Source organism: Myotis nattereri (genome assembly GCF_964212035.1).
Source record: "Myotis nattereri genome assembly, chromosome: 12".
Lineage (NCBI taxonomy): Eukaryota > Metazoa > Chordata > Mammalia > Chiroptera > Vespertilionidae > Myotis > Myotis nattereri.
Genome location: NC_138087.1, coordinates 32162310 through 32188095, shown reverse-complemented (window position 1 = coordinate 32188095; position 25786 = coordinate 32162310). Strand labels below are relative to the sequence as shown.

Genomic DNA, 25786 nt, shown 5'->3' with positions numbered 1-25786 from the left:
CCTTCCAGTTTTGAAGGCTGGTATGATTCTACGATGTGAACGATTTAAATTATCTCTAAGAGGTCTAGTTTACTCTCCTTCACATGTGTCATTTAGAATATAGATTCAGGGAGGTCTGATCTATCCTTCCTTCTTATTTATTCATAAACAAATACATTTCTCCTATGAAGAAAATGTATTCCCTTGTTTCTAAAAGGGGTTAACATGACTCAGAGTTAGTATATGGGTCAAAGGTTTACTATTACCTTAATGAAATGATAGCTTCATCCCAATTATTCGTTCTTAACAAGAACCAAGTACTTAGAGAAAATGAGTTGTCACATCCCTTTGGTACCAGTAGCAAATAAACCACAAGTGCTTGTATAAAACAATCTAAAGCACTGAGCTCAAAAGGAGAAAGGGGAACAAAACTTCTTTATTTCCTAAGAGGAAGACTGAAACAATATGCAAAAATATAATAGATGACCTCTATAAAACCTAAGCTTAGTAAATAGCTTGAAAGTTCTCCCCTTTCTCTTTCAAGATCAAACTTTATAAATAAGGAGAAAAAATATTGCATGTCTCTAGTTCTGCATTACATAGCTACCTGTGAAGAGGTAAGGGCACCTATCCATCTGATGAACACTCAGTCAACAAATATGTTGTAAGGAACTACGTGGTCTCTGCAAGAAGAGTCAGAACTAGACAGAGGTGGGCAAAGGAGTCATGGACTTTGAAATAGGCCGAAATTTATGAGCCTGTGACCTTGAGCAATCACCTATGACCTCTCTATGCTTAATTGCTCCTCACAAGTAAAATAGAGCGTTTTGTGGGTTAAATGAGTGTAACCAAAAGTGTTTGGTAATACTTAGAAAAACAGTAATGGTTCAGTAATTGGTAGCTATTGTGATTATGTTAAGACGATTAAGGGGTCAAAGAGACACATGCTAGTAATCACCTCTGATAGAGAAAGAGTGAAATAAAGGCTAGATTATGGCAATGTGATGTGGGGTCAGAAGGGAAGGAATGGCTCCTCTGACCAGGTCATCGGGGTGGCTGTAAAGTGAAATGCCCTCTACGAAGGCCAGGCAACCTGGGGCACATAATGGCTTTGTCGCTTCTAGTGGCATCAGCTCAGGCAGTTAAGCTGACCTTTCTTGGCCTCTGTTTTTTAATTGTGCGAAATGAGAGATAAAGTTTCTAAGGTTCCTACCTCTGAAGATGATTTGGGGGCAGGGATCCGTAAAACATATAAAACACTAAGAGCCTTCCTAGTTGAGAAGAGAGTATATTTGATGTTGACTAAGGGTTCAACATTCTTAACTAGGGAGCTGTATCTACATTTATTCATGAAATGGAGGACTTGAGGGAAAGGATATAAATGATGGGGCAGAAGAAAAAGGGATTCAGAAATAGGTATAAAAAAAGACAAAGACAGTTTAAAATAATTAAACTTCCTTAAAAATACTCAAATATAAAGAGATACAAATATAGTCTCGTGCTTAAAAACAGGAACAAAAGGTAGTCCAGCCTTGCAATGATCTTACTATTTCTGCAAAAATTCCTAAAGTGCCATATAGAGTTCAACTAACGGAAGCACACGATCATTGAGCACCTACCACGATGTAGGAGCAGTGGTACAAATGTGCATAATGCATAGTCCACATGCTCTAAGATTTCACGGCATGTGCGACCCGCGCACAGAAAGCTAAAGATACTACGTGTGGACACATCCTTTATGCGAGCTCAGCAAAGACTGTTTAATTCTTCTGGTGGGGAAAGGACTGGGGAATGACCTTTAAAGGTTTCTCCAGGGTCTCACCTCAAATGTTTAGAATATGAAGCAATTCCTATAAATGGAGAGTTGAGCTGTGTGTAAAACAACAGGGGTTTGGTGACAGTTTGGAGAACTGGATAGTGTATTCCAGCTTAAAAGCACTCAAGTTCAATTTGTTTACAACAAAGACAAAAACTATCACTTTTATATCAACAAAGCCATCTGAGGCCAGTTTGCAACCTTTGCAATGCACATGAGAAATACTCTTTGAGTTGGATTATGAAACAGGGCTGAACATCAGCAGATAGAGAAGGGGAATAGGTAAGATTCTAGATTGTTCGAATATCCTTTGCTGAGAGCCAGAGATGAAAGTACTTAAAATGTTCAGCAGGTGGCTGAAAGGGTGAACAATTAGGCGTGAAGGGCGAGATCAGGCTAGGTCAGTGGTCAGCAAACTGCGGCCCCTTGAGTGTGGCTCTTCCACAAAATACCACGTGTGGGTGCACACATACAGTGCAATTGAAACTTCGTGGCCACACTCAAGAGGCCAAAGAGCCGCACGGGGCTCGCGAGCCGCAGTTTGCTGACCACTGGTCTAGGTTATAAGGGCCATGGACACAATGCTAAGTTCTAACTTTATCTTAACGGCATCAAGAACCTCCACATTAATTTCTCTGTATCTTTAACAGCATCATTGTGAGAGTCCAATGGTTTCTCAGGTCGTTATGAGAGCAGATTTATTGTTTAAATGATTCTAACTCATAGCTTCAAAATGTTGTCTGTTACTATGAAAAATCAGATGGCATTATCATGATGGAAAATACCTAGATTAAAAAAATAATCCATTCAATTCAATATATGGGTATTTATAAACACTTGGTTAGTCATAGGACAGATGGCTCAGGTAATATAGATGACCTAAGTTCATGTTGAATTTTTCTCCCTAGAGCTGTAAATATACATATGGTTTTTAAGACTCACTCATTAATTAATATACCAATGATGTCACATTATTGCATACTTCCAAACTAGGCACTGTTTCCTAAGCGCTTTATGTGTATAATACCATTTAAGAAGTTAAAATTCTTATTGCTATAAACAGTTACCCCTTCTGTGAAGAAACAGAATCTAACAGATAAGAACTTTCCAAATGGCACACAGCCAATGAGAGAACAAGCCAGAGCATTAGCCAGGCAGCCTTTGTCTCCGAGAGGGCACTCTTAATGCTGCGATTAGATGCTTGGCCTGAACTGAGGGACAGCTGGACTTGATCCTTCCTTCTACACCAAATGAACGGACTCTCTCTTAGGAATGGGTAGAATGTATCCTTTCCTGTGACCCTCCAAGCTTTTGTCCATGCTTGTTCATTAGTCTATCCTTATAGTACTTTCTTACTATTATTGTTAGAATTCCTTCTACTTATAATGACTCTTTAGTCCTGGCATATTTTTACTACACAAAACTATTGAAGGAATGTTAATTTTCTTTTTTTCTGCCCCCCCCCCTTTTTTTGGTCTACACCAGACTTGTACAACCTCCTCCATTCTCACAGGATTTCCCGGGTAAAGGTTTGGGTTTACTTCGAGTTTGTCACTACTTCTTCAGTAAAGAGAAAACAATTCAAATCCATTATTAGAAACATCACAACATAAAGTACAGTGTATATATTCCAGACTATCTGGTGTGATGACTTGCGCCATGACCCTGCGAACTACCATCAGCATTTCCTTGTGACTGGGCTTGTGTACCTTTCCGCATGGTGCCTTCCTGCTCAGAGATGATGTCTACACCAGCATTTCTGGGATGCACATGAGCAGTTGTTATCTGGAATGACTTGAATTTGCCACCCTATCAGAACAATTATGCTCACGACTTTTAACATTCTGGTGCCCAAGACTCAAGATGGTTTGAATGTTGGCAACATGGACATGGTCTCTCCTAAATAAAGAGGCCAAGGTTTCTCACCAGACACATGAGGTTACCTGCAGGTGAACACAGGTCATTTCCCAGAGTTCAGTTTATGCTGCATCTTTCCCTCACTGTGTTGTAGTTGCTGACAAATTTCTTCCACCAAATATACCTGCCCTTCTGCTGTTTGTTTCAATACCAGCTTCTCCAGAGCCTCAGGCACAGCACTTCCAAATGTCAGCAGCTATTAGCTCTGCACATTCATCTCTGTTTCCTTGTTTCTCCTGAGCCATCCATCTCTCTCCCAGCTGAGTGCAGGTGGCTTAACATAACTTAAGGGGGTGTGTGGGGGTGGGTGGGGATATGTATTTTCTCAAAATAAGGCATTATAGTTATCTATCTTTCCCTTCCCAATTGCTTAAACACTGTTTTGTGGGTCTCTCTAAGTATCTAGCACAAAGCCTTATGCCTTGCTTACGATCAACAAAGAGTAAATGGCATTTTAAAAATTGTCTGTCTATCTATCTATCTATCTATCTATCTATCTATCTATCTATCTATCATCTTGGCTTTCCAGGACCTCACTTTAATTTACAGAAAACTTTGAGAGAGTAAACATGCTGTATTTCAAAATGCAATGGACATATAATACTGCTTTTTGTCAGTAAAGACTTCCAAGTTAGGATATATATATCTCATAGACACACACACACACACACACACACACATCTCTGTGTGAGCTGCATTTTTGCCATTAGGTATATAAGGGTGCCATTTCTTCAGTGAGCTCAAACTTCCTATTTCCCTTTCCTGTGCCCAAACTCCATCTGAAAACATTTTATGATTTAACGTGTGACCCTCATTATGAAGTTAAGCTCGTGCCAGGCAGGAACACCTTGTAATCAGGCACTATGTCTCTTTGAGACCTGCTAAGATGTGTCAGAGGGTACATTATACTGGTCAAACTAGCACCTGACGAAATCATTGGGAAGGAGAACGAGAAATCTGCTTTCATGATGCGAAAGCATTTGCTCAAATTAATAATTTCTAGTGTTTAAGAATCATGCAAAAAACCACACCACAGTGGCGGGCCCTCAAAGGTCCCTGTCGTGGTTGCAGCAGAGTGAGACCTCGATTACAAGGTGAGGTCGACTGGACTCCGCCGCCACTGCAGCTACCAGTACTTGCACCGAACCCCATAGTCTGTCCTGTGTTATCATCTCTTCACCCAGCGTACTGTCATTAAAAACATAAGACAAAATAAAGCATGGGGGGAGTGGTTTAGAATTTGTACAAAACTCTATAAATATTAGGTCATGTTATTATTTGCTTTTGTTGGGAAAAATAACTGCTAGAAAAGAGAACTACAATGTTATCTTGTTTAGAATTTGCAGTCCATTGTTTAACTATTACTATTGAAGCATGGATTAGTCAGATGAATTTTGTTGCTTTTATTCTGGTCTATCACTGTCCCATCTTTTTGTAAAAATAGAGAGTTATGCTATTAAATCATCATAGAACTGGGTTTATGGTAGAAGCTTTGTTTCCTTCCTAATATACTTGCACACTGCAATCTTAGTTTTCTGTGCAAGAAGCCATGGTCTCTCATATTTGAACTACTTAGTTTATAAAAAACTATTAGGAAGTTAAAATGACTATACATTTATCCTATACAATAAAACCCTAATATGCAAATCAACTGAATGGCGGATCTACCGGTTGCTATGATGCACACTGACCACCAGGGGACAGATACTCAACACAGGAGCTGCCCCCTGCTGGTCAGTGCATGCCCACAGGGGTAGTGCCACTTAGCCAGAAGCCTGGCTCACAGCTGGCGAGTGCAGCAGCGGTGGAGGGAGCTTCTCCCACTTCCACTGCAGGTGGGCGGTAAGGAGGGAGGAGTCCCACACTGCGAAAGGGATGTCCGCTGAGGGGTCTCGGACTGCAAAATGGCACAGGCCGGGCTGAGGAACCTCTCGAGTGCATGAAATTCATGCACCAGGCCTCTAGTATAGTAATAAGTAGGATGTGACTAGATATCTTTAGTAATCTATGAGTAATAATACTTTACAGGAACTCAGGAAACTGAAAGAATTCAGTTTCATATTGAAAATATGTGAACAAATAAGTAGGGTCTGAGTGGTGATATAGAGGATGTCAGTCAGATTTGTCTAGATGTGACTTGATAATATTAACATGTAGAAGACATCCTTAAACAGTAGGAAATTCTCTGAAAGTGTATACTAGTAAGTTTACAATATAATTTAGTTTAGCATTTTTCCTTACCATAGGTAAAAGGATATATCAGCCCAGCCCTTAAGAACTTGTCGAACTGTAATATATGTACCCATATACACACAAATATATATATACATATGTATATATATATATATGTGTGTGTGTGTGTGTGTGTGTATATATATATATATATATATATATATATATATATATGAATATTCCTCTACACAGCTGAAACTGGACACTAATTATAAGATTAATTCTCAGAGATCAAAGGACTTGTATGCATGCATATAAGCATAATCAATGGACACAGACACCAGGGGGGTGAGGGCATGAGTGGGGGGGGGGGAGAGAGGGCAGAATAGGATACATATGTAATACCTTAATCAATAAAGAAAATTAAAAAATTCTCAATTCTTTTCTGTTTCATGTTCATATATTTATGCCCATGTGCACACTTAATTTTGTGTTTATTTTCACATGAAAGATAAAACAGCAGGGTAAGGTATATGGATCTATATCAAATCCTTCCTTACTGTTAGTATAGGCCTCATTTAACTGAAAAACCCCGCCTGCATTATTTATGAAGGTATTTACCATCCCAGAGGATTAAAAATTGGAAAGAGAATATCCAATGAGGAACCATTGGCGCTTCCTGTCTCCCCACACACCTGACCGCGGGGAAAACAAGTGCTCTCCGTGGTCCTTACCTGCAGTGCACGACCATCGGGCCTGCGTCGGGAGGGTTACAGGTCTTGACTCTCCGGAGGAAAGCGAGGAAAGGTGTCGGGTGTTCTGGGACGCCGTGGTCGGGCCAGGCGGTGAACTGGAACTGCCTCACTTCTCGCTTCTCGCTGGACCCGTTCTGTGAAGTAGGAACACTGGCTGAAATACTGGTTTCCTAGCCCAGGTTGTAAGGAGGAGTCATGAGGTGGAAGAGGTAACACGACAACGTGCATCTCGATTCCTCCCCCGACCCACTATCCTTTGGGAAGACACACTTTTTGGAGATATAAACCCCGAGCTATTTGTAAACGACAAATGTTTGTCCAGGAAGATAAAATGCCTAGGTGAGAAGCACTCCATTTTTCAGGGGTAACTATCGGGAGCGCTCCTGTTATATTTTACAGGAAAAAGTGGTTCTTCCTCATCTATTCTTCATTTGCCGAAACTTTCGTTCAGAGCAAGGGTTCCATATTTACTAATAAATCGACAAAGAGAAAAATGGCTGAGGGATAATGGAAGGATTATTTCACTCTTCACCGCTGCCAGGGGAATCAAGTTATAAATAAAGCCTTCAGATACGTGATTTCTCAAAAGAATCTTCCTTCAATATTGGGAAGGGGGAAAAGGAGGTAAAAACATCAAAAGCAAACCTTGTAAAGTGCAAAGGTTCGGACACAATATGTGGCCAGCTCCACGGTGTCGAGCAGCGTCACCTGGACCAGCCCGTGGGTTTCTGTGCCTCTGCTGGGCCAGTACTGGTCACACTTCACCTGGAAGAGAGGAGCGACACATTCAGGGCAGGCGCTCATCCATTGCTCTATTAGCTCCACTGTGAGTTGCTGCTGGAGGATAACAGCTTTTCTGCATTTCATTTCATGTGGGTCTTTTTCTGGCACGCATTCCTGCTATCCCAGTATATGTAAATGACTGCTCTGATGCCAATATAAACCGCATTTTTCAAACTGGTAGGAATGCTAAGCAGTAACAGATTCAATTTTCCCGGAGAAAAAATAAACTGCAGATTGTTGCCGGTAAAATAACTAGAGAGGTATGTGAAACTTCAGAATACTTGAAAAGAAAACACAGGTCTGTTCTGGGACAGACGTTAAGAATCTCACAGGGAAGATCCCAGGGAGGCATTTACACCACACGGTGAGACAGTGAGCCTTCATCCATCAAGGTTTGAAGGCACATGTTATTTCATCTTGTGCTATCACAATTTCCAAATATGTTCATTTAAAGAAAAGTGGGCATAATTTGTAAATCAATCAAAGTATAATAAACAACATAGCGTTTTTTAACATACAAGAAAAATGGTACTTGCATTCATGACAAATTAAATCTGTAATGTCTAGGAAAAAATGAGCTGTCTGTTCTTAAAAAAAGAAGTCTCAGGGGGTCACACACTAGCAGTGCAAAGTTTAAATAATTTAAAATTTATTCATTTAAGATGAATAATCTACCATTTCTATGTGGAGTCGAAGAAAAGCACTTAAAAAAGTATTCACCCAATTAATTTAACATGCAGCAAAGAATAATTCAAGGTCTGCAATACGACTCAAATTTACTGAATGTGTCCTTTGGGCATTAAAAAGCATAATGAAAAATGACACACACACAACACTGTATTTTCTAGCAAGGCCATAGATCAGAATATATTTACCCTTTCTATCTCAGATTAAAAGAAAAATGGGAGTAATTCCTACGGGAACAAACCAAAATGTATTTCTCTGGCAAAGAAATCTAGTACTATTTAATATTAGGAAACACACCTTCTACTTGAAAAAGAAAGAGGTAAAAGTTACAACCATTGGATTGAAATAAAACAATGAGGCATTATTAGCACAGATGCTAGAATTTTTTTCGACCAGTGAATAGTATTACTAGATAATTATTTGCTTTTATGTTGAATATAAATATCAGTATCATTCTGTGAGAAATACTGTAATTTTCCATTTCATAGATAGAGCATCTACTCCTCAAAGGACGCTGGGCCTTCTAAAAAGGGAGAGGTTTTATCCTCTACACAATTTCCTAGACAAGAAAAAGAAAAAAAGAGAAAAACGCCTAAATGTACACTTAAACAATAATACAGATATTGACTTTACAATGTTTGACTTCTGTGCCTTTATTTCAACAGCAAGACCACACAAAAATATCTAGTTCATGAAAAGCAAACAAAAATAGTTGGCAGTAAAATGGAAAAATTGTCTCTTAATAGGACTTATAAAAAATTATTTGTATGATTCCTAGAGCACAAAATAGTCTTCTGTGTATTACATGTCTACCATATGTTCTAACTCAAAGAAAGACAACATGAGGAAAAGACTTTAAGAACACTGATGCAGTGGCCAGCGCTTAGCACCTCTGTGTTTTCTGACCATCCGTTAAAACCCAAGCCGCATCCGGACAGACTTAGCCAAGGCCCTTACCTGAATGGAGCCAACACTACTTATGTAGCCACCATAGAAATGGAAACACACACACACACACACACATGCACACAGACACACACACACACGCACACAAACACAAAAATCAAGCCAAAGGCTGTTTTCAACCATGAAATAGATGTCAAGTTGATGTCACGCTGCAAAGGCCAGAAGTAACTTTGGAGGCCTCTTATTTCAACATGGGAGAGGAGGCCAGCGATGTGTTAAGGTGAAGCATCAAGAGAGAAACTCAAACTCATCACTTGACAGTTTCAGCTGGATGCCAACCCTCTCAAATCAAAACCAACAGTTCAAATCCCAGGAGGACAAATGTCACTATGGCGGGCACAAAAAGAGAAGTAAATGTATACGGTCAGTTCAAGGCACCGAACCAGATGCAATGCAATCATATTTCAAAGCTTGGCCTCGGTTACCCTCAGACCCATTGGTGAGGGAAGACAAGGGGAATACAGGAAGGAACCGTGAGCTGGCCTTTTAGTGAGCTCTAGACAAATGGCTCCATTATTCAGTGACTTTCATCTATATATCCCCTCCATACTCAAGACGTAGGAGAAACTAAAATGGCACTAATCATTCTCATGCTAGTAATAAGTTTAGAACGGCAACTATTACTGTCTTAGACTCCGAACCCTTTAGGAAAAAAATTCCACCAAACATGATTATAAGGAATGAATAGTGTGAATATTGTTAGCTAAAAAAAAAAAAAAAGCTTTTGTACTCAATTTAAATAATGTACTTTAGTCTTACTTTTTACAAAGAAGATGTTTGAAAATCGAAGTCAACTGCAAAAAACTGGGAGCAATTCTTTAAAGCAAATATATTGAAACACTGCTGTTTCTCTCAGGAAATATTTCACAAAGGGAGCTTCTGGAACACTAAACATTCCAACGTGTGTGCGCAGGAACACATCTGGGCTTGGCAGAGGGATTAGAAGCCGCCCCTGAGCTTATCTGAACAGCTACAGCAACAGTCTTCCTTCATTAGTAAATACCTCAGCGCTGCTTCTCCCAGCCTCACTCGCCGAGTAGCCTGCACAGGTTGCATCTGATTTCTGAGGGCCACATTTAAGGGCTTAGTTTTACGGACAGCTATTCTTTTAAGTCTTTCATTTGTAGCCATTCACTAAACAAATAACATCTGACTTCAACATCAGAGAGCAAGTTGGAGGTGCAGTGAGAAAAGACACAGGAGAACAATAGAAATGGTTTTTTTTCCTAATTAGCTAATGCAAATGATCTAGCTCCATTTTTTCTCTCTTGAAATGTCTTCTTTGACAACAGCCTCTCTCCCCATCTTTTTTCCTGGGAGAAAATCTCAGAAGGTATTTCCAGAGAGGGTTACCAAGGACTTCTTAGGCTTCATGCATAGGCTGGCGTGGGCGCCGATGTGTATATAAGACCTAGAAGGCAGGAGGAGCTCCTGAGTACGAAGACTGATTTTTGCTTTTTCCTATTTCATTCTCATGTGACTACAAGTGACTCATGGACAGTCTGGCAGCATCTCTGGATGACCGCTAAGCTGCTTCTCTATTTCTAGGACCCGAACCCCATGGGCTCATCTGTAAAATGGGAACACTATCTCTGCCATGCCTGGGCTATTATAAGGCCCCAAAATCATGACATTGAACTCAATGGCCAGCACAAGTAGGCATTCCAACAGGCAATAGCTATTAATTATCAGTTAGATCATGTTCTCGATTCTATGTAGTTGTTATGAACGACCTCAATAATTCTAAATGTGAAAGAGGCACATGCTTTTAAACCCAGCAGATAGGGGTTTAGGACAGTCCAGGTGGAAGGCAAGGTGTTCGCAGGTATAGGTACACCAACGTGAAATGACAGATAGACTCTGCCCCAAACCCATCAGCCTTATTGACTAAGGAGTTGTGATTACATCTCCTGGTTCTCCAAAGAGGTCCTTGTGAGATTCCAAACAACTCCCTCCAGCTACCTGGGCCAGGCCTGCGGAGAGAAGAGGATGCCTTGGAGTGGGAGGTGGGAAAGGAGAGCAGCAGAATCTGCTACCAGGCTGTGGTTTTGAAGCATCAGCCGGTGCCTCTCCTTGAGGCCTAAACTACATGAGACAGTTCCGATTTCTGGCCGAATTTCGGGGAGATTTCTTTTTAATATCACAAAGTGATCACCCTTAGATGGTAAGCGTTCATTTCTTTATAATTATGGAAAGGAGAGGTTGACCACAGCTACAGGTATGTTATGAAATTAATTCATTTGACCTCTTTCATGACAAACCATCAAACGTGAGGCGATAAAGTGATAAAACACATATATAGGTATTCAGAAGGGAGTATCTTGAGGGTTTGACTGGCAGGTCTGCTGACTGCTTCAGGGGAACGCGTTCCTTCTGGTTCCACATTTGCTCACACGTGGCTTCTCCTGGAAGTGCCTGGCACGTCACAGGCACTCAGCAACTGGAAGCCAACATTATAAGCAACTATACTGTGGTCTAGGTTGGCTTATTTTCAAATGGGCTAAAATTTTGGGAAACTAAAACCTCCTCCTTTCCAGTTAATAAAGACTTATTGAGTGTGGCAGCATGGCCAAGCACCCCAATTCCAAATGTAACGAACCAAGACCTCCGAAGGGTCCCAGCATCACTGATACCAAATGCATTTGCCACATGGCACTCTGAGAAGCCTGCCTGGGGCCGGATTATTTTGCCAAAGAAGGACATAGGACAGACAATGAATGATGTATGGGCAACATGACTGCTGCTGAAAGTGACTGGAAATCAATATCTAATAAGTTTGGGTACAGGATTCTCCTGTGACAGAAGTATGTTAACATTTGATAGCACAAATCAAAGTTGTTATTGGAAGTGAGGAAATGTTAACACACACTTATCAACACCTATTTAAAAAGGGCCAGTGCAGTAAGAGACAGTTTTAGAGAAATGTTAGGATATATTTTAGGGGACAGAAAAAAGTTATATGCTAAACTGTTTATTTCTTAGGTTATAATATCTCTTTTGGAAGTTTTTAAGACCAGTTTTAATAATTTTTCACAGTAAGGACAGTGATCACCTCAATGATTCTATTGTCTCTTAACAAAACCATCTGTTTTATTTCCCTTTTCATTTGCTCTTTGCTGACCAAAATATGGTGAAAGATCAAGGGCAATGGAAAACCTGAAATGAGAGTAATGTCAAAGAATTTTACTACCAGTGAAGTAATAGCTTTTCATAAAAAAACTATAAAGTTGAAAAATATTATTCTCTAAATAAACCAAATTATGTATCATAAAACTGCTTATTGGTTCACTGAATTATTCTAACATTTTCCAAACCATTTGTTAATTCAAAAGAATGGACATTCTTTTTGTTTTATGTGTGCTATAGACTGAACATTTGTGTCCCCCTAAAATTCATATGCTGAAATCTAATTCCCTGTGTGATGGTATTAGGAGATGGAGCCTTTGAGAGGTTAAGTCAAGAGAGTTAAGCCCCCATGGCACAGAATCAGTGCCTCCAAAGAGAGACCCCAGAGAGCCCTCTCGCCCCTCCCATTACTTGAGGACATAGTGAGAAGGCAGCTGTCTATGAATCAGGAAGTTGATCCTCAACAAACACTGATTCTGCCGTGTTTTGATCTTAGACGTCCCAGCCTTTGGAATGGTGGGAAAGAAATGCCTGTAGTTTATAAATCGCCCAGTCCATGGTATTCTGTGAGAGCAGCCCGAACAGACTAAGAAAATGTGTCTGCCGAAAGTTAACAGAGTTGCTGCACTAAACTTTTCCAATGACTTCTCCCATTACACGGAGTGTCATTACCTCTCCCGTTTCTGTATTGTAAGTAGAGGGCAATCCTGTGAAATGCCCCTTTGCAGTGGCCGGGTCTGGCTTGAGTCCTTCGTGTTTGCGCCTGGGTTCTAATAATTCCTGGCAGTGGCTGGGTGCTCCACACAGCCCTGCTGCCACCTCTGCTTCTGCCCTGGTCTTCCCAGTGGCTGCCACTGGCCCAGAAACATGCCTGCATCTTTACCACTGAGCAATATCACTAGTGGCACAAAGTTTCAATAAAAAGGTATTTCCATACACCAGCCAGTATTTTAACAACCAGTACAACTGCACTGATGCATACCAGCTAAACATCAGCCTTGCCTGAGACTAGAGACCAATCTATACTTCCCAAAACCTTAAAATGACCTAATCCAGCCTGGGATGGCTATAAACACGGCTTCAGAGAAGGAAAAGGGCTTTGCAGAAGTCATCAGGGTCCAGTTTTATCTCCTCTTCCAAGTCCAGCTCTTTCTTTAGGCTGTGATGCCTCCAACTCACTTTGCTAGGAATGTTCTGAGCCAGAATCTGTTGGCTTCCATTGTAAATAGAGGAGGCAGGGTGGGAAAGAGGTAGAAAATCCAGGAAGCTAACAAACAATAGGCAATTGGTGGGATTCTTTTTCTTTTATCTGACACTATGTCTGTTGACAAGAGAAAACCAAGAGTATGGGACTTGCCAGATAAGGAGCCAAACATCCGTTAGGCTGCCAACTCGAGCATCATCCTTTTTGTTGCTTGTGTTCTATTTACATTAGGTATCCAACACTTTTCAAAAACAATCCCATCCATCACGCAGACTCCAAAGGCAATGTTTGTCCTGCCGTTCCTATAGCTGCTCAAGGAAAAAGCAGTTTCTGCTGCTCCAGATAGGCAGCGCTTCAGGCTGCAGTTGGAGAAATTAAATGTTCAAGGCCTTTGGCGCTTCCAGTTCTATTTGGAAGAGGACACAGGCCTGGCATTTGGAAAGCATTTGTTCTCCATTAAACCTACCGAACCTTGACAAACCAGAGGGGCCAAGAATTAGTCTGCCGTTGGCCAAGGCTGGGCCATCCCAAACCGATAACGACAAGGAAAACAATAACACTGCCATTTGTAATCTTCAACCGGATTCTGCCTTCATTTAACCCCACATGACCTCACAATCTGAAAAGAATCTCAAGATTTGTTTTATAGGAAAACAAGAAAACGTTTGACCAGCATCTCTTTTTTTTATTTATTTATTTATTTTTTTAGCTTTTTGCCTGCAATTGCCGTCTTGCCTTTAGGCCATAGAACCGAATGTGTGTCTCCATCCCAACTTCAGTCTCATTCAGGGGAAATTTACTAAAGGGACATTCAAAGACTGGAGAGGACATAGGAAGAGCAAGTGGTCACCAAGGTCAGAAGTGTTCCACTGGCCAAGTGCCAAATCTCCATACTCTAATTCCCTAACTTAGTATAGAGAACTTTGATCACTCTCTGGCCGAAGATGAACAAAAGTCACGATGCACAAAACATTTGATCTGCTCTAGCAATGAATACCATAAAATAGTTTCCAAGATACTCAAGATACTCTATTTCAAAACAGAAAATAGGATTTAGCTAGCTTGGAAATCACGTCTCTCCCTATGCTAATACTACACATCAGTGTGGCTCACAATGGATGATAATTCAAATCATGAATCACATCCTCTTTGCTGACTGTCAAAATTTCACTCCCCATCCTCAACATTTATGGCACCAAGTACCGCCACAGTCACAGCCCTTTAAGTGAACCAACTCCAACTCTAAAGCTTGGAGAAGACAGAATCAACAAGGAGTGTCAACTCTGGGCAGTAACTGAGGCAGGCCCGTGAGAAGGTGAGATCTAGTGAAAGCCAAATAAGCCATTTCAGCTTCTAACACTAAGCAAGGCTGCTTAAGGATTTGCCAAGCATGAGGTTTGCCCATTCCCTCTGACCTGTGTACCTCACATGGGGAACAAAGCAGAGGAGAAGTAGTCAAAAGCAGATAAAGGAAGAAAAAAAAAGTGGACAATCATCAACAAAACAATAAAGCTTCCTGGGCCAGGAATCACCTTGGCAAATCCCACCTTGGAGACTCCAATTCTTCAAGTGAGACTGCCAATCATGTGTCCCAGTTGCCCACAAATAACAACCTTGGAGAGGAACTCCCAGCTGTATATATTTTACTCCCTTACCATGTTTCACTTTTTCCAAACTTTCCCCCCTACATGTGGTTGCCCAAACCAATTCATGTGCTTACTGGCATGTTATGAAACATGGAAACAATTAGAGACCACATTCTAGGGCACCAGAATGATCTTCTACAGAATCAATGAACTACGCAGAACTTGAGAGCATTTGGCAAAAAAAGATGGAAACTGTGGAATAAAACCCACTAACCGTATCTCATGTCATAGTACATTTTACAAGGCTTTAGACTGACCTGTATTTCAGGCAGCAATCATATTTTAACTTAAAAATCTCCAGATTTTAGCCTTTTATTTTATTTTCTTTATCTATCTGAATGACACTCATAGAAAACACTCAATCTATAATACACATTTCCTCTTTGGGGTTGAAAACAGTGTATTTATCATACAAATAGTCTTTTCAGGTAGGTTTCAGATCCTAACTGAATAGGGGGAATAATATTATTTGAAAATCAAAGAACTTAAGTTTTCAAGTGGCCAACTGAAGTCCTAAGTCATACCTCACAGGACTAAAGACCTTCTTTAGTCATTTAAACCAAAGAGTGCTCAGTTCCCTCACAAAAGGCCAATTAAACTTCTAACACCTGCTAATGACTCCAGTGGCCCTTTGTGTGAATCAGCTGTTGTAGCTCAGCAAGGGTTATAAGCTGCTTTATCAACAGTAGGCCAGAATGACAAGGTAAGAGTGAGCCATGCCTGGGCAAAACAGAAAGCTGGAAAAAAACAGGTAATAGGTCTTAAGTAGAGAATTCCCTAGCATCATCAAGTAAATAAGAATGGGGAAGATGCCCTAACCAATTTGGATCAGTGGAGAGAGCGTTGGCCTGCGGACTCAAGGGTCCCAGGTTCGATTCCGGTCAAGGGCATGTACCTTGGTTGCGGGCACATACCCAGTGGGGATTGTGCAGGAGGCAGCTGATCAATGTTTCTCTCTCATCGATGATTCTGTCTATCCCTCTCCCTTCCTCTCTGTAAAAAATCAATAAAAATATATTTTAAATAAAAGAATGGGTAAGAAACGTGATATCTAAAATACATGGACTTTACTGACAATTATTACCATATGTAACTCATATCAATATCACTCACTATTTTTATATTGTACTAGAGGCACAGTGCACGACATTTGTGCACTGGTGGTGGTGGTGGTGGGGGGTCCCCTCAGCTTGGCCTCTGCCCTCTCGCAATCCGGGAGCCCCCAGGGGATGTCCGACTGACAGCTTAGGCCCACACACCAAGGTTGTTCCACCATTCGGCTTATTTGTGTATTAGCCTTTTATTATGTAGGATTCCTTCAAGATATGGCTGCAATGGAAGTAGCAGCCACAGTAGCCATGGTCTGTTTGCAGACTGATGAATGAGTTTCTGCATCCATTCTGGAGAGTCTGTCCTGGGGAAAGGCAAGTACAAAAACCCCCACACAAAATGCCCATGTTCTCAGCTACACTCTCTTCTGGACCATAATGCATGGGTGTGTTACACTAGGAACAGTTGGCAGGATCCGCCATGTGCAGTGACTCTATGAACTTGGTCAGGATTCACTGTCAATCACAGAAAATCAAACTCATTTCATTTGGAAACAAAAAAATTTAATTATTTGGAAGACAGCTTTAGGAGGAAATAAAGTTGTAATGGTAAAGCCTCCAACTTCTCTCTCTCAAACCAAATAATAATAGTTGAGAGTCATTGAGCCATCTTGTCACATTCTTTTTCTCAGTCAATACCCACAGAAATCCTTCCATGCAAGTCAAAAAGGAGAAATGAGACTTTGAGAACTCTAGTAAATTGCTCATTATTACATAGCGAATAAGCACTAGAATCTTAATCTAAACCTAGACATTTAACTGTGAGACAGCCCTACTTGGAACTGTCTTGCAGCTTCCCCTTTCTCTGACGGTGATGTCCCAGAGTCTTGTGTAACATTGTTATCCTCTCTTCCCTTTCCTTTTCTTCTCTCTTCCCCACCCCAAATCTCCAGTCAACACGTATTCCTACATACTTGTAATACACATAAGTGTTTAGACACACACACACACTCACACACTTTCCCCCATGTACCAAGGAGATGAATATTATTTCAAGAACCTGAGCCTTAATCAAAATAAGAAACTTTTAGGTTTCAGCCCTTGGAGAGGCGATTCATTTAAACTACCCGGACCACCTCCATTTATGAGGGAGACTACAGGCAATTCCTAACTAAAGCCAAAGTAGTTTAAACGTCTGCTTTGAAGCTGGCTGCTGGGAATTGAGAATTCATTGAGACTTCAGGCCAGCCACATAAGCCACAAAGTTCCTCAAGTATGGAGCTATATATTTCAGCAACAACCAACCACTATACAACATTGTTTTTACAGTGAAACTCAATCCAAGGTCTTGTTTGAGAACCCAGGAATGCCTAGCCCTTTCTCCCTAAGACTTTAGGTGAAGAAGACACTTCATAGGGAAAAGGTGAGGTGGATGGATGTGAAGGAGAAAGATGGAAGAACAGGTGACATAATTTGGGGCACCAGATCTCTCTGTTGCATTTGGTCATTTATTCTCAAGTGTTCCAGGCTAGAGAACAAAGGTCTTTGGTGCTTTAGGGATCAGGGCTCATTGCTATGAGCAGATTGATAAGGGTTGGAATTCCTCAGTATTGGCTTATGCAGGTCATCACAAGTTTGGGGACAGGCTGAATCACCACAGAATAAAAATCACAAGACAGCATTTTAATTGGCCTCCTTTAGGCCATTTAACAAAGAGAAAGCTAACTTGCAAGAGCAAAGAGTAATTAATGAAGGGAGGGAAACAGAGGTTCCTTTAGTGACTTCCAAATAAGTTCCTCTGTCTAAGGTGGGGGGTGGGGGGAGTAGCCTGCAACATAAAGATAAACCGCAGGTATTGAAGTCACAATGCCTTCCGTCAAGAACTGCTCATTACCATCAGATGCCGCCGTGGCAGAGGGGCCAGTGAGAACTAACTTTATTATTAGAAGCAATTAGGGAGAAAAGGGGAAGAATTTCATTTGGTTATTTCAAAACAAGTTTCTGTGCATAGTTTAATGAAAGCCTGCAGTGTCAAGATAAAATGTGTGTTTTACTGAAAACAGCTTTTGCAAATGACTGCTTGTTACCAGCCGGTCTCTCCCAGCAGAGTGGTCCGGTAGGTTGGATTTACATGCATGCCAAAGTAGAAGCGTTTAGCTGTCTCAGCTTCACAGAAGTGTTACCAGGCAGCATGGACCAACGGTAAAGCACGTGTGTTCTGGATTCAGACTGTGTCTTCAATTCCTAATACTGCCCTGGTAGCTAAATGACCTTGGGTGACCTTCTGGAATGTTCTAGCCAGAGTTTACTCATATATAAAGTGGAGATCATGGTAGTATATATCTCAGAGGGTGGTTGAGAAATAGGAATATACCTAATATGTGTTTGACACTGCTATAATTATTAACAGGTTTATTCAAGAATCATTTGGGTAGGGCAGTGGTTGGCAAACTGTGGCCCCTTGAGTGTGGCTCTTCCACAAAATACCACATGCGGGCGCGCAAGTACAGTGCGATTGAAACTTCCTGACCACACTCAAGGGGCCAAAGAGCCGCATGTGGCTCACGAGCCGCAGTTTGCCGACCACTGGGGTAGGGGGTTGTTGTTAAAGAAAGGGCTTGTGGTATAAGGGGTACCCTAAGTACAAATCAATAATAGGTCCATTTATATCTTTTGGCATTAGCATGTAAAGATACTTGTCTTCAGAGTCATAACAATTTTTTATCTAAATTCATTTCAGACAATATTTCAATTTGTCTATAGAATCCACATGCTGTAAAAAGATCTGATTTTTTTTTTTTTTTTAGTTTTGCACAACCTGTTGTGAAACATCTCTTTTTACTGCTCCACTCCTTATCTGTAAGGTAACAGCTGGGACTTTTTGTATTTTCCTAAGTCTGAGCTTTTTCCTTAGAAATCCTCGTGGCAGCTTTCACCTCTTCTGTCACATACAGACCGAGGCTGAGAGAAGCTGCCGTGAACTGCGCTTGGACCATCTGGAAAGTCTCAGCTATCACACAGCAAATGGGGAGGTGGGGCTTGGCTTCCTTCTGCATATCCACTGGGGGCTGCTGTGACCACTCTGAGAGGCCTCTCCATGGTGGTTTCAAACTCTCCCCCCGCATGTCCCGCTCTTCAGCGAGAGGTACTGTCCTCTTCAGCGATTTTTCAGAGACTTCATTAAATTCTTAAGATTTAAAGATTGACTTTAAAAAAAAAATAGTATTGACTTTCATCAGTTGGCTACAATATCTGCTTATTTTCCTGGGAATATGGCTTACCCATTATGTTTTGGTTTCGCAAATCAGCAGCATTTAACTAACGTGCTATGTACCATAATATTAGATCCATATGATGGCTGCAACTCCTTCCTTGGACCTTATAAGCAATGACTATATTATTAAAATCTTCTCATTTTGGAGAAGGCTAAACTAGCAAAATACCCTCTACACGTTTATTTTTCTGGCTTCCCTGAGTTAATTTACACAATTTGAATAATTTAAATAAGAGCCTGTGTCACATGATTTTAGATCTTATGCTTCAGATTCTGGGAAACGAAAAGTTAAAAATACTGGGAAGTAGATTTTGGTGAAATTCTCCCCCAAAGTCTGTGTGTTCGATGAATGTTTTTGAAAGAGTTAGTGCAAGCTAATAACTATTTTCCCTAACCAAGTAATCTACTTCTTTGAGTAATAATTTTTTGTTTGTTTTAGGGATCGCACACATTGTAACATGAAAGAATTTCACTTTTGAAAGACTCAGAAGTGTTGAGGAATGGTTGGGTCAGAGTTGTTGATGCCCATTCACAATAAGGTCAGTCAGAAGGTCAGAGCTTAAGGTTGGATTCCGAACAGAATAAAATATGCAACATTGGGAGTATCTAAGGGAAGATTTTTCAGAGGGAAGAGGCAGATATTTATTCTTACCCTGGATCGTTCTTCTAGTTTTGTCATCATGACAACTGTGGCACTCCGTTGCTCCCATATCATTCTCCAAAAGTCCCCGAATGTTTCAGGGAGAGATCCCTGTGTTGCAATGTAGGCGTTTTGCTTCCTGTAACCATCTATGTAGTTGGCATTCACATAGTCACTTCCTGGGATGCCTGTAAAGGAGGAATGTTATTCAACTAAGTGAGCGTATCACAAGAGGAAATAACCTGGGAGACAGCCTAATGGCATTGTCCATTGCTGTTCCACACTGCTCTAGAGGACTCACAGTGATGTATCAGAATTTGGGTTCTAAGCAAGATTCAAAACCGGTCTAAGAGAATTAAACAAATGCAATGTTTGAGTTGTTAGGTCTTTATAAAATGACAAGGGGGACTACCAAAGAAAGAACAACACGACCGAGTGTCCACAGAATGCCTTTTCTCACATTGTCTTTTTCCATTGCATGAGTAAAACAGAGCTTGTAAAGGAGAATAAACAATTATCTGGTCACATTCCTCACTCATTCTCTTCCTCTTTCCCAGACAAAAACTAAATGAAATAATGCCTGGGACTGAAAAATGTGATACAGCATGTCGTAATGGTGAAAAATTCACTGCAGATTTCACAAACAGGGAACTCATTTAATCCTCACAACAACTCTATAAAGCGAGTCCTGTGATGATCTTCCTTTCACAGAAGATTAAACTGAGATGCACAACATTTGAAAACTTGCTGGAGTTGGTGGAGTCTGGTTTAATTATAGATAGGCAGTCTGCTATGACTTTGTCCTAACCTCTGCAGAGTATTGCTTCTCGTTTAAACCTCATGGGGTTGTTGTATCACATGAACCTCTCTTTGGATTATGACAGTTGCCTCCTAATTGGTTGTCCCACTTCTACTTTTATCCTTTGCAGTCTGTTCTCCATCTAGCATGAGAGCAATTTTTAAAGGCATAATTCAGACACTGTAACATCTCTTCTGCAAACCCAACCATGGCTTCCCTGTACACTTCAAATAAAATTCACATGCTCAACAATGGCTACAAGGCTCTGCCCTTCTCCAGACTAATCTCATTCCCTTCACATTCTAAGCTTCTAAACTCTAGACTCTGCTTCATTTGAGAAAACAATGCTCTCTTACTGTAGAGCCATCCCACACCCTGGAACACACCCTGTCTCCTTCCCATTGTAAAATGTTCGCCTCCATCTCAGAAGGCCTGCCCTTTGCACCTCGGGACCACAGGACTCCCTTGGCAATTCTGACTCCCTTGGCAATTGTAATACATTATATATTACAAACTGTAATTACACATTTGTTTGTTGGCTTGTTTATTGCCCATTTTGACCTCCAGATCATGTCTCTTATTCAACTGTGCTATTCCTAATGACAAAAAGAGTAAATAATTTTCTCCAGTGTACGACATTTAATAAGTAGCAGAGCTATAATTTAATGCAGATATTCTGACTGAAAGTCTAATTTTCCCTCAGAATAATGCCTTTAAGAGAAATATGGGCAAGTTTGCACTTCTTCCAGGGAGAGTGGCCAGAGTGATTAAGAAGATGAAATCTATTCCATATAAGAAAGGAATATACAGTACAACTTGGCAAAGGCAAGGGCAAGGGTTGGGGGTAAGATCTGCCCATGTGTATCTGAAGAGAGGTTCAGGTTTACTCTGTTGAAACCCACGTTTTTCAACTCTGAAGGATATAACTGCAGGGATGTGGAGTTTATCTCCAATATAATAAAGAAATTTAAATTAGAATTTTAAATTTTAATATAATCAGAAAGGGAATAGATTTCCTCGGGAGGTAACAAGTTGCCACTCCTGGCGGGGGATGAGCACTTTCCAGTGATATAACCGTGACATGGGAGGCAGTGTCAGAACGTGCACATGGTTCCTTTTTTGCTCTGGGAAAACATGGGTCTTGGGTTTGTGGAAAAAATATTTTCTTTATAATGAAACATATGCTGTTCCCAAGCTAAAATTATTATATTTCACTGATTGCCACTTTCAATTACTTTGAGTGATTTTCTGACTCCAGTTGTAAAACTGATCCTCTCAAGAAAAGTAATGAAAGTCAGATGGAAACCACTGAGCTTCGAGAGGAACACATGGATGTAGAATACCACCGGCATCAGTGAAAAGCCTTTTGAGCAAAAAGGCTTTTGCTCAGTTGGTTGTAACATTATTCATCTATTACAGCCACTCAAGAAACAGTTGGGATTCTGGCAGCCCTTTGTTGATAAAGATCCTATTCCTCCCTGACACGAAATTAGATTCAAAGGACAGTTTAAATAAAGTCCTCAGGTTACAGCTACTGGGAGGCAACACATCTACATGTCCACAATATTTGTTTCTGAGGCAACACTAAATCTATAACACAGGAAAAGCCCACTTTCGAAATTTTTAATGTAGCAGTTAGTAACGTTTAAAAACTCATAAAAAGGTGTTCGGCTACGGCCCTCACTCAGCTGCGAACATTACTCAAAACTTTTTTCCAAAATTCAAAATGGAGAAATCCGGGTTAATGACTCAGAAAACACATCAGCCGGACACGGCCATGCCGTCTTCACCAAGGATCACAGCTGTGTTTGAACGACGGTGCTGAGGACAGGGGGTGATGGGCACGAGACTCAGATCTAAAGCCAGGGAACCACGCCGGTCCAACATTGAGTGATGAGGCAGGGAGCTGTTTTCAGACCTACTGCTCAAGTTGGAATAATAAGTTACTATTAATTTTTAGGGTGAGTGGGTTGCTACTGCATAATGATTGCACTTCCCAGAAATAAAAATACAAAACTTCTGCCTGAAAACTCCGAGGCACCAGGGATCAATACCGTCTCACCAAATGCTTTATGAATTTGGGACTTGACATTTTGAAAAGAAGAGAATGAAAAACAACATTTCAGCAGTTGGTAGAGGTAATTACTAGGCTAATGTTTGCATCCTGAAAGAATGCTGAGGCGCCTCTTCCGTTTGGACCCGTTTCTCTAAGGAGGTTGCACCTGCAATGAAAGCATCCTCCCGCAAATCCCTTAACCCACTTGGGCAAAACGACGTTCCATGTAAGTTCTCTCTCCATGTCCTTTGCAACGTGGAGAAGTGAGAGAGGGCTTTGTTCTCTAGACGCTCGCAGATCTAATGTGGCCTACATTCATGCAACCCAACGTAACAGGCTGTGTGGAAAGATGAATGAAAAAAGATTTTCGAAAGGGTGGTGGCTTGCCCTTCTAAAAATGTGAACTCCAGATTGGAAGCGGAAGCTACAAAGCAGCGTGGTTTTAAGTCGACGAGGCCTTCGTTTTCAACGCACCACATTCTGAAAAAGTTTTCAACCAACCCTGGCCTGCTGGGGGGCAGCGGGAAGGGAGCTCCACAGACTGGCTTTCCGAGTGGGAGCCGTGAAATGCTTCTTCAGTAGCTACTGATTGTGAGGTTTCCGCCGGGAGGCTGGGTCTGCAAAGTGCTTGCATCGTTTTGGGGTGATCTTCTCCGAGTCACGCACATTTATTTATTTAATTTTCAGTCCCCTGCCTTATCTGGACAATGATTTGCATCTGCTAATGCAACACTAATAAGAGTGCACTTCTAATCTAAGAGAAGTGTGTGAAAATTAATTGTAATTCCTCCGGGGCTATGATAGATAGAAACCTAAATTATAATAGAGTACTGAAAGAATACCAAATTATTATAAATTAGCTGGTTAATTTTATTTCTTGGAGTGAAGGAGACCTCTGTTCAATACTATGATAATGCTGCTTGTCTTTTTGGAAAAATCTTAGTACTGTTACTGTTGCTTAAAGTCAGTATTAATGTCGTTGCTCAAGAATAACTTGGGTCTAAAAGTTGATCTTTCCTAGGAATCCATAGGTTTATTATACTTATAAATTTAATAAATTCCCATGTATTGTTTTACGTGTACTCTCCAATTAATAGTCATGTAAACAGTTCCAACACCAGTCATGCTTATCATTCTCATCTTGCGAGTGAGAAAGTGGAGGCTAGATCTTGGATTCATATTACACCAGTATACCCCATTCCTGTGTTGCAAGTTATTTCATCAGTTAATGAACTATTCTATCTTGTGGTGCTTAAAAATATTACTTATATGTTTTATATTGGGCCTTTGTGTCTCAGATAAACTAAACTTGGAGCTGTAAAACTCAAGTCTCTAAGACTAACAAAGGTCGTGATGAGGTGAAAGATTAGTAGAGTTGGGCTTCTATATTCTCAATGCATAACAAGCCACAGCAAACAGCTATTCCAACAGAATTCGGCCAGTTAAAGGCTCCCCTTTTATTTGCTGGGGATTGCTGGTTATAGCTCTCTGTGGAAAAATTAGCCGGGGCATGGACTTTGAGACCCACTCTTCTTTTAACTGCCTGCAGAACTCGGAAAATGTTATCGCGAGTTCAAAATGCAAGGGGCTCACTCTTCTTCTTCATCTAAGGTTGGGATGAATAGAACAGGGCTCCCTGACTTTGTTCCTACATGTGTTTGAATAGTAACAGAAGGGGAGGAAGCCTTGGTGAAACGAAGCTATTCTGCCCAAAAGAATATTTGTGATGAATAATTACCAAAAAAAGGCTTTAAGACCTTGAAAACATTTGACAATGTTAAAGAATATACTATATGAATTGTTTTGTCATGACTGGGTTAAAATAAGGTTTTCTTTTGTCTATTTACTTGAGGAGGGCCAATTGAACCAAGTGGATCTACTAAAAACAAACAAAACAGAAAAAACCCAAAAAAGCAAACCAACTTGCTTTGCATCTGATTTTTCAAGTCAGTAGATAATTTTTTAAGAAAAGATTTCTCTTGCTGAGGAGTATTTAAAATTATATGTTTTATAATAAGGCCTTATGCCCCGATGTTAATTGGAAAAGAGACTAAAAATAATATATGAATTATTCTATCGATGTGAAATTAGGTAATCATAAGGAGAATGCATCTACTTTTGTATTACTTGTCACTGTAAGGAAGTCCTGTGTGCCTTTTGAAGCCTTGGGACACTAAGCATTTGCTAAAAATTTAGAGAACTTGACTAGGAAACGGGACTCCTGCCTGGGCCACTGGCAGTTTGCTCTTTGCCATTTGGGCAGCTGTTCAACTTGTCCAGACCGTTGATTGCTTATCTGCTAAACAAGGCATGTTGCACAAATTGATTCCCTCAAGTCCTTTTGAGTTCTAAAATAAGATGTCTCCCGGTAGTATTCTTAGCCTTCTTGGATTTGGAAATCTCTGTGAAGTTATTTTAAGATGAATAGAGGCTTTGTGTCTTTCAGATTAGGTAGGAACATTCTCTTTCAAGCTGATTTCTATTGCTTCTACCTCTGATGTGCTCAGATGCGGTGTGTGTGTGTGTGTGTGTGTGTGTGTGTGTCTGGTGTTTTCAATTTTGATTAGAATCTGGTGGGTACAAAACAAATTCAAAAACAAGAGAAGGTGGTGGGACTAGGCTAGTAGGTGGTCTGTTCAGGGAAAGAGCTCTCCTGAGGTGAGAATAAGGCAGCGCTGGAGGAAAGGCAGAGGTCCATCCATGGCTCCTGGGGACACGTTGCTACATGGCTATAAGCCTCACCCATCCTCTTCCATAGGTTCTGCATGCTTAAGCAAAACAATATATAACAGAACCAATGACCACAGGCTAATTGATATAGACAAGAGGTAAGTTCCTAGGATATCACATCCACATTAGCAGAAAACAACGCTAGTTAAGGGCCTGCTCTGCAGAGCTGGCGATGAGCCTTCAGCTG

The 25786-nt window shown here is 40.8% G+C and overlaps 1 protein-coding gene across 1 annotated transcript in view; it reads right to left on the bottom strand.

Annotated features, from left to right (window-relative positions):
* The window catches only part of PTPRD (protein tyrosine phosphatase receptor type D), a 2145631-nt gene that overhangs the window by 41523 nt on the left and 2078322 nt on the right, over positions 1–25786 (bottom strand). The window contains exons 34-36 of the mRNA XM_081103407.1: positions 20027–20202; positions 7285–7404; positions 6619–6773 (exon numbers count right to left, since the gene is read on the bottom strand). Of these exons, the coding sequence (XP_080959533.1) occupies positions 6619–6773; positions 7285–7404; positions 20027–20202 (451 nt within the window). The remainder of the gene's footprint in view (positions 1–6618; positions 6774–7284; positions 7405–20026; positions 20203–25786) is intronic.